The 9,241-nt window shown below is 44.2% G+C and overlaps 1 protein-coding gene across 1 annotated transcript in view; it reads left to right on the top strand.

Moving 5' to 3' along the window:
• The first annotated feature begins 1,140 nt into the window (after positions 1 to 1,140).
• Positions 1,141 to 9,241, top strand: part of PLCXD2 (phosphatidylinositol specific phospholipase C X domain containing 2) — a 29,115-nt gene continuing 21,014 nt past the window's right edge. The window contains exon 1 of the mRNA XM_030582049.1: positions 1,141 to 1,254. Within this exon, the coding sequence (XP_030437909.1) occupies positions 1,170 to 1,254 (85 nt within the window). The 5' untranslated portion in view covers positions 1,141 to 1,169. The remainder of the gene's footprint in view (positions 1,255 to 9,241) is intronic.

Below are 9,241 nucleotides of genomic sequence, written 5' to 3'. Positions count from 1 at the left end.
GAGAGCAAAAGTCCTTCATGATGCATAAGTCCCAGAATGCTGTTCCACCCCCTATCTTATGGCATTGACTATTTGGTGTTTCTCTGACTCTCCTGTTGGAACTGTTCCACTTCGTATAACCTACCAAACAGAGCCTAACTCTACAGCCCAGTGGTTGTGTTACTCAATTGGGCACACAAGGGACTTGAAACTCCTTCTCCCTCACCCCCGGAGAGTGTCCTAACCATGTTTTTTTTTTTGGAGGGGGGGGATGCCAGCCTGTACCTGAGAAACATTTCCCTTCTCCTCCCCCATCCCCCACCTCCCAAAAAGAAAAAGATGGATTGATATTGCCACATTCACACACAGTTGCGATATTGACAAATAAAGCATGTTCTTATGACCACCCCCAGGACAGCTCTACTCCTATCTCCCCTAGGCACGTTTTCCTAGCTTCGGAGATTTCTTACCAACGTGGTTTTTATTAGATGTGAAGTTGCGCTGTCAGAGCCATTTTCCTCCCGTTTTTTCCTTAAATCCCTTGCTTGTACTTGTTGGTTGATCTACAAGCGGTTCTTTTAAAAGGGGTGGGGGGCTTGGCCCCCCGTCTCAGGCCCTCCTGCCGCAGTCGGAAGCCGAGCCAGCTGCTGGGCGGAGACAAATCTCTCCCCGCGGCGTTCAGTCTGACCTTGACAAATCGCCTCTAACTTGCCCTGCAAAGCTGATCTCTGCACAGCCAGAGGGCAGCGAGGCTGCTCGCGTCGCGCCTTTTCCCCGGTGCTGGGCGGGGGCTCGCAGCTGCAGCCCGGCGTGCCCTGGGCAGAGCCAGAGGATGTTTGCCAAGGCGGCTGGGCGCTGGCAGCGGGCCCAGCGGCTTTATACCTCGCCGCGGCCGGGGAGGAGCCGCGCACCTGTTACATAAGCCGGGAGCGGGCCCCTGTGCCGTGTGGTTCCGCTCCCGGCGGGGAGGCGCGGGCAGGGCATGTCCGCCGGGGGTGGGGGCGCGGTACGAAGTTGCGCGTAGCCAGGGCGGCTGGGGGGACTGGTGCCCACGCGGCGGCAGGAGCCGGAGGCGGCCCCGGGAGAGGCGAAGGGCGGGCGGCCCCGGGGGAGCTGGTGGCAGCAGGCGAGCCCCGCGGTAGCCGCCCGCCCTTCCCGCGAGCAGGCAGCCCCGGCGAAGCGGCGGGAGGATGGCAGAGGGCAGCAACGCGGACTGGATGGGCTCCCTCGCCCCCGCCCTGAGCGCCTTCCCGCTGGCCCATCTGGCCATCCCAGGTAACGCGTCCTCTGCGCGCCTGGCTCGCCCCCGCCGCCGGGATGAGCCCCGCGGGGCGGCCAGGGGCGTGAGGTGCCCCGGGAGGGACAGCGCGCGGGTTAGAGCCCCCATGTCCCGCGCTAGCCAGCCACGGGCGGGGGATGCTCCTCTGGGGCGCGCTCGGTGCCGCCCAGGAGAAAGGGCAGCGCGGAGGAGAGAGCCCATTCCCTGGTGTGCCAGCCCGAGGCTGGCTGGGAACCGCTCAGGGCAAGGGGTTCCCGATGGGCTCTTCCTCCCGGGACACGTTTCGGCGCCCGAACTGGCTGGTTGACAAGAAACACTGCAAGCCTGGGGGCTGGGCGGGGCCGTGTCGTGTGAACGCACCTGCGGATTGGCGGAGAGGGGCTGATTGTTTCGGGGGCTCACCCCAGACAAAGCCCCTGTGCGAGTTACGCTGTTTTTATCACCTAGGTCTAGGAGGTGTGAGTACCCCCGAATTACCTTCGCTATAGGCTTGGCTGGGGGTTGTTTCTGTCTGGTTTTTTGTTTGGTTTGAAACAACCATACCCAGTGTTGGTTGCCACTTTGCTGCAAAGTGTGTGGTCAGCGAGGGTAAAATTTAATGTCCGGGGTTATTTTACCACCTTCTCCTCTGGGGTCAGCTGATCACCAGCTGAGGTCAAGAAACATTCTCTCCTCCCACGCACTTACACAAGGGAGTAAATTATTGAGGAGGGAGTGACCTTCCATCAGAGGCATCCAGCGCTGGCTACTGGTGGAGCCAGGATGCCGGACTAGATGAATCATTGTTTTACTCTGGTAATGCCTGTGTCTGAACACCTTCCGGAACTGAGGAACCCGTAATCTATGAGATCAACTGACTGACATTCAATTTGGGATCTATGTCTCATCTATAGGTAGTAAAATAGGAATGAAGCAGTCTAGCACGTGAGTCTTTCTACTGAAAGCTATATAGGAATTGTGGAGACCGCTGTGCCATCAAGTCCAGTACCATCTGCTTCAGAGGATTGTCATACAGTAACATCGGAGTTTACGCCAATCCCCCAATAGTTAGAAGTTGTTTTATGCCCTGAAACATGAGTTTGTATCCCTTGTAATGTTATTTGTTGTTCTGATATTTATTATGACAAGTCTGGGATATTCTTGTTATCCAAGTAAAATGTACTATGTGCGAGGAGGACCGGGGAAGGAGGGGGAGAAAACTACAGTAATTTGCAGGAAAACACTAAATCTTCCTTCAGTTTGTCAGAAATAGAATTTCAGCAATGTAAAGCAAGTTTTTCTGATTTAAATAAAGGTTTTAATACTTACATTTAAGTGAGGAATAAAAAGAGATTTGATGTCTATTATAACAGGGTTATATTTTTACATGGTTTAAGCAAGATTTTTTTTTCTTTTGGTGGTAAAAATTGTCTGAATTCTGTTTTTTATATATAAAAACAGAATTCAGACACAATTTTTACTACCAAAAGAAAAAAAAATCTTGCTTAAACCATGTAAAACTATAACTCCTGTTATAATGTATATACTATCTGACTTTTTTAAAAGTAGCATGGGGGACTCTCTCTCTCTGGTGGGATTTGTGGGATCTATGGTTTTTGCAAGAAGGTACAGGATAAAAAAGCAAGAAACAATGTGGGCATGAGTGGGAGTGGGTATTGCAGAGCGGGACGGGAATGGGATTTTTAAAAAATAGTCCTGTGCAGGGCTCTGGCTGGGTACTCGGATCCTGTAGAAATTCAGTGAGATTTGGCAGGATGCAAGCTTCCTTAAACTGTTTCCGAAATATCAGCCTGACCTTAGTCCCTTCTAGTTTTGTGAAGAGTTCATGAGTCAATCCTGGCTTTCTTCAAATTTATCAGTCATTCATAAGTACTGGCCAGACACTTAGCCCAAATAACTTTAGGTTTACATGTGAGGTCATACAACATTTGCTTCCATTATTCATATTGTGTGTTTGGCTGCCGAAGTCACAAGTTAGTATTTATGTTCCCAAATGACCTCAAAGCTTTTAAAACAGGAGAACAATTAATAATTTACTTTTGTGAAGTATTTTTCAAATGAATTAATCACTCATGCTAAAAATAACGAAACCTGGAACTAAAAAACATTTTCATTGATGCTTGGTGGCTGTGCAAAATTAAATACGTCTGAATGACAGGTAATATAACCCCATCTGTCACAGCAAACTAGTGCTTAGACTTTTATGTAAACAGCAGTGCATCTGTCATCTTCTTAGCCTTTGACCAGCTCTAGTGCCAGTGAGAGGCGTAGGTGACTTCTGTTTGTAAAACAGAAGGAAAAAACTCGAGAAAGAAACCACAGCAAACACCGCATTCAGGAACTAAACCTTTCTAGTACTGGCAATGTCTAAAATGGAGTCCAAATATTTAATCAAGTCAGGTTTTGTAAAGGTGAATTCTAGTATTGATATCTGTTTCAGATATGGGAACAGGTGTGAATTTCAAACAGAGATTCAAGCTCTGGAAGAATTGGTATTTATCTGTACTGCCTTCCCTTTCTGCTCCCCTACTCTAATACCTTTAATGTTACTTTTGAAATATATTTCTCATGTTGCTAGGTAGGGCTGGAAGCAGGCTGGGGCGATACTTAATTATTAATGCTATGCTGTGCTTAGCCCTGGGCAATACTGATGAGTAATGTAAAAATCATCCCTACTGCATGTATTCATTAGTCATTCAGTATGAATGCTTTATAGTAGAGACTACTTATGTTGTTCTGTAGAGAAAAGGTCACAATGTAATTGTAAGTCAGCTCAATATTTTTTTATTCAGCAGACTCAAGAATAGTGGTTGCCATTAAAATATTGTCTCTTATGCCTATTTTACAATTGCACAGTCTCATTGTACTTAATAATCTAACTCTTATGTAGCACTTTTCATCTGTAGATGCCACAGCACTTTACAAAGCAGGTCAGTATCATCATCCTCATTTTACAGAGGGAGAAACTGAGGTTCAAGGAAGGGAAGTGACTTGTCCAAAGTCACCCAGCAGGCCAATGGCAGAGCCAGGAATTGACCCCAAGTCCCCTGAGACTGTGAAGATTTTAGTGGTAACTGCTATAGACTGTTCCTTATGGTATTTCATTTTTGGACTCTGCTCAAGTGCAGCACTGCCAAGTTCCTTGCAATAGTCTCCTAAAGCCATCATAACTTCCCCGGTATGTATGTTGTGGCAAATTCATTGAAGTTCTAGACATTTTCATGGGAAGCCTTTGGTGTGTGCTCTGGGAGATGCAAACCCATGGAGTTTCAAGCCACTGGAACGTGAGGCACCCTAACTGCAACTCCCATGATGCACCAGAGCAGCTCAGCTAGATGCAGTTCACTGACAAACTGACCCAAAACAAAACATTTTGGTTCATGACTTTCACAATGTGTCATTTTACCAAAAACCTCCAAACCAAATATTTTGACACTTCCAAATCCATATGCTCTGGAATTTTCCATTCCACAAATGTTTTCCCCCAAATTTTCACCCTTGTAAGTGACAAAAACAAACAGAAGTTTCTCAGGAGACAGAAATTCTAATTTTCAACCAGCTATAGCAGCGGTAATATGCGACAATAATACTAACAACAATGAAGATGCTGCTTAGATGTGTTCGGCACATGTGCCTCCCAAATGTTGCAGGCAGGATATGCACCTGCAGTGCTATTCAGTGTATTGGATATGTCATAACTGTCTATTAATTTCAGTCAAGTGATGTGAGTGGATATTGGCAGCATGGTAGTTGCAGCAGAGGAACCAGAAAAGTTAATGATGGTAGGCTTGGAAACCCTAACATGCTGTACGTTTCCTCATCGTAAGACAGACTTTCTGTCTTTCTTGAAACCTTCACATTGTGGATATGGTGATGGTGAAAGTTGACAGCTAGACACAGTTGCCTGTCATGTAGCCTGTGAATACAGAAGACAGGGAGGGAGTGTGAAGGGAAGGGAAGAGTGGAAAATTCAAATGAACAGCAGCACTCCACAAATTATTGTTTGTTTTGTTTTCCATTTGCATCCTACCAAACTTTTGTATGAAATAGAGTATAATCAATGATAAAGCAGCCTGTAAAGGAGCCAAGGCAAGTCAACAGCAGCATGTAAGAAAACGATCACTTCATGGATCAACATTCCAGCAGTTGACAGCAATGATTGGGTTCATTAAGGAATATTGACTAAGGACAGTGACATGGAGGGAGGCTTTATTAATCTAAAGTGAGAAATACACATTTATGCTCCATGTGGGGCTGATGAGGAATAGCTGCCTTGGAAGTAACTCTCCTTTTTGGAGAGCTGGGGACAAGGGTCTCTGAGAACATAAGGATTTGGACCTGTTGAGCTCTTGTTTAGTATGTTCAAAATAATGTTGCATTTTTTTCACAGAATCATGACATTTCTTTAGCAAAAGAGACTCCATTGTTTGGGACTTTCCAAACCAGATAGGACACAATGCTGGAAAATGTCTGTGGGGAACAAACCTGCATAGACTTGGAGTGGGCTAGATAACTGAAAGATCTAAGCATCTTCAACATATATTAAAAATAAAATCATTCTATTAAAAAAACAAATTAGTTTCTAACAACAAGAGCAACAAACCAAACAGCCAATACCCTAGAAAGAAATCAAGTCAAACAGTAAAGTCCAGGGCTCTTCATGATACAGTAACCCTTTGATTTTAAATCAAGGGGGTACCTAATTTGAGTGCATTTGCTCTTCCTCCCTCTGCCCCAAACACCGTAGCTTTTGGGACTGCTTGTATTCAGTGTTTTAGAGAAGATAGATGGAAAATTTCTACAAGAACAAAGGAATGTTTAATTAAACTGATAGCTGGAACATTCAAAATGTATAAAAATAAGTACTTTTACACACAACACACGCACAGTGGAGCTCAATTCTCAGATACTTGACAGTATTCAAAAAAGGATTAGACATTTATACAGAACACAAAATATCCAAAGTTTTAACAATAAATGCTATCTTTAAAAATAGAAAAGGTTTAAGGTGAATTAACCCTGTTGCTTCAGGGCATAAGCCTGCCTCTAGCTATTGAATGGGCTAGGAAGAAACATTCCCTGGGTACAGGTGATTGCCTGATTCTGCCTCTGAAATAGCTGATAATGGCCACTTTTGGAGATGAACCAACGGTTTGATTCAGTATGGCAATTCCTGTGTTGATTTAACCTGCAATCAAGATAGAGTGGGCCTTTGAGACATTTGAATCCAGATGTGGATTTTGACCTATGCTGCACAGCTTAGCTATGTTCACCTTTGGAGTTTTCACAAAATAGATCTGAAAGCCTGAAACCCATAACCATCAAGAATAAAATGCAGCACAATCTAGTATCATCCAGACAGAGGTGTGAGATTCCTCATTATGGTTCATTCCAAGGAAGATACCACTATACCTTTTTGTAGAGAGAGAGAAAAAAAATCACCCAAGATTACTTAACTCATCATTTTTAATGTATTTTGTGTTATACTTAAGGGGGCTAATTTTGCTGGATAATTTCAGTAAACTAATTCCCTTGAAAATAAGCCCATTTTAGTAAAAAAAATGCATCTAGTCCACATGAAGGTGGGTTTAAAATTGGCATTTTTGAAGGTTTTTTTAACGTGAATACAAAATATAAAAGGGTATTGTACTGCTCAAAACAAAGTGACAAATGTTTCAGTGCAAAAATATATATATATGAAAAATACCAGTGTTGTACACTTCTGTCCCCTTCTACCGCCTCCTAACAAAAATATTTAACTTTTGTCTTTATTGGTATTCTTATTTTCTCCATTATAAATGTGAGAAGTGATATATCCGACAAAGTTTGGCTTGTGCTACATTAGTATTCATTGAACTACTATTCTAGCACAGTAAATAAACCTCCTTTTTAAAGAATTTGGTGAGAATATCTAATCATTGATGACTTGTTCATTTGACAAAATTCAGAGCAACAGTAGGCATGGTTTGTGGTGGTTGCACTTCCAATGAATTGTTTTTCTGAACAATTTCTCCAATATCACAGTTCAGATCTGACATCCTGGCTGCAGCCTGGTATCTTTGTCAGTATCTGTGGAATGGTTTAGCTGGATATAGTATTGCTTCCCAGTTTCATCAGACTGACACAATTCTTTTTATTAGGACAGGCTGAACTTTCTGTTTATTCCCTGACACTCAAGTACTCTCTCCCCTTGCAGTCCTAAACACTTACTCAGATCATGATAAGCTGCTGTCCTGTCCCCATTGTTCAAGGAGCCAGCAAAGCAAGCTAGCAGATGTTCACTTGAAACTTTATTGAGCTGTTGGTTAGTCCAGCCTTCCATACATTGGGTCATGGTAATGAGCAAAAGCATTGACTATTTTGTTCTTTAGATTAGGGGAATTCATTGCATTTGGGTGATACCTTAGACTAGAGAATGAAGCACTAGGGCATTAACTTTGTCCTAGCTAGTATGTTTTGGCTCAGAAGCATTCACAGCAGATAGACTTGATTTCACAGAAATTACAAATGGGAAAGACCTATTGTGCTCTTAGACCAAGTCCCACTGTGATCATTAACTGTAAAATCTTTTTCTATTGCACTGGTAGAATTTTAGCCTAAAAATTACATTCCTGATCATTATTTACCTGCTTTCTAAATCAAATTGTGGCTTCACTAGCAGGGATGCTGTAAAGGAGCACTCACCTCTTGAGTGCCTCCTAGCAATGTAGAGAAGAGATGAGATGAGAAGGCAGCTCTTCAGTTACTGGTTTGAAGGTATGTCATGGCCCTTCCTATCGACCTGGTTTTAGACCACAAGCTGGTGCATGGGCTGGAGGTGCACAAGGCTTTGATGTGCCTCAGCCATGTATTTAGGATGCGTAACGCCTTAGACTTCACTATGACTCTCCTGCCCCTTGAAGTGAAGAAGCATGAGGATTTTTTTTTTCCACTGTGTTAGGAGGAGAAAAGTCTATGTACCTCCTGTCTCAGTCCTCTCCACCAGGGATAACCAGGATCTTGCTCCTCTGGTTCTAAGCATATAAAATAACCATAACATGGCTCAGTGATCATTATAGTGGCAGACTGGGTGGCTCCAAAGACTGATACTAGGATTTATGCAGCACCAGGAGACTGGTGAAGTCATAAAGAGTGCTGTTCAAAGGGCTGAGGGAGACAGATCCTAAGAAGCAATATTTTTAGTCGAACTTGATTGCTGAAAGTAGCTTCCAAATTCCATTTCAGGTGCATTGTGGGAGGCCAGGTTAAGATTAGCGGGCAAGGATAGAACCTAACACACTCAGATCTCAGTTCCTGATTGGGAACTATAGGCAGGGTTGGAATCTTTAGACAGATGCCACTACATAAATAATTATACATACAAAAATACATTAAAAGAACGTTGCTAAGATTGCAAAGTCAAGCACTCAAAAGGTAGGAGATAGCCAAATTAAGGTCACTTATGCAACCTTATCTTGCCACCACTCCTCCCTCCATGTGTACATATGCTTTGTGATAGTTTTTAAGTTCCAGTTTCCTTGCCCAACCAGTCCCAGCCCTTCTGTCCACCCCCCCCCCCACCAGTTTCCAGCCTCCACTGCTCTCCAGGCTTCTCTTCCCAGTCTCTTTGCCCAGCTACTGTCAGTTTCTGTCCCCACATCTCTACTCCTTGTCTCCTCTGCATTCTAATCATGTGATTTCCTCCTCTATGCTGCCTGGATATCTGCAGGGGGATCATTGAGAATACCAGAGAGCGAGGTCCTGCTCATAGGTCCAGTGCCTGGGCCCAACTTAGAGCAGCCATTACCTGGACAGTCTGACTTCACCCCTGTACTGGCCTTGGATTGGAGGAAGCATGCTCAGTTGCTCTGTGGGAATAGCACATGCTCAATCCACCCACACAAGAGGTTGTGAGCTGATGAAGCATGTTCAGTGAGAGAATTTAGCTGCTAGAATCCGTCTCTAATGAACATGTGATTTTTCAAAGGCTTATAACTTGGCCCA

This window comes from Gopherus evgoodei, chromosome 1 (assembly GCF_007399415.2).
Source record: "Gopherus evgoodei ecotype Sinaloan lineage chromosome 1, rGopEvg1_v1.p, whole genome shotgun sequence".
In the NCBI taxonomy this organism is placed as follows: domain Eukaryota; kingdom Metazoa; phylum Chordata; order Testudines; family Testudinidae; genus Gopherus; species Gopherus evgoodei.
The sequence above is the reverse complement of the archived record's forward strand: the minus strand, read 5'-3'. Positions and strand labels throughout refer to the sequence as shown.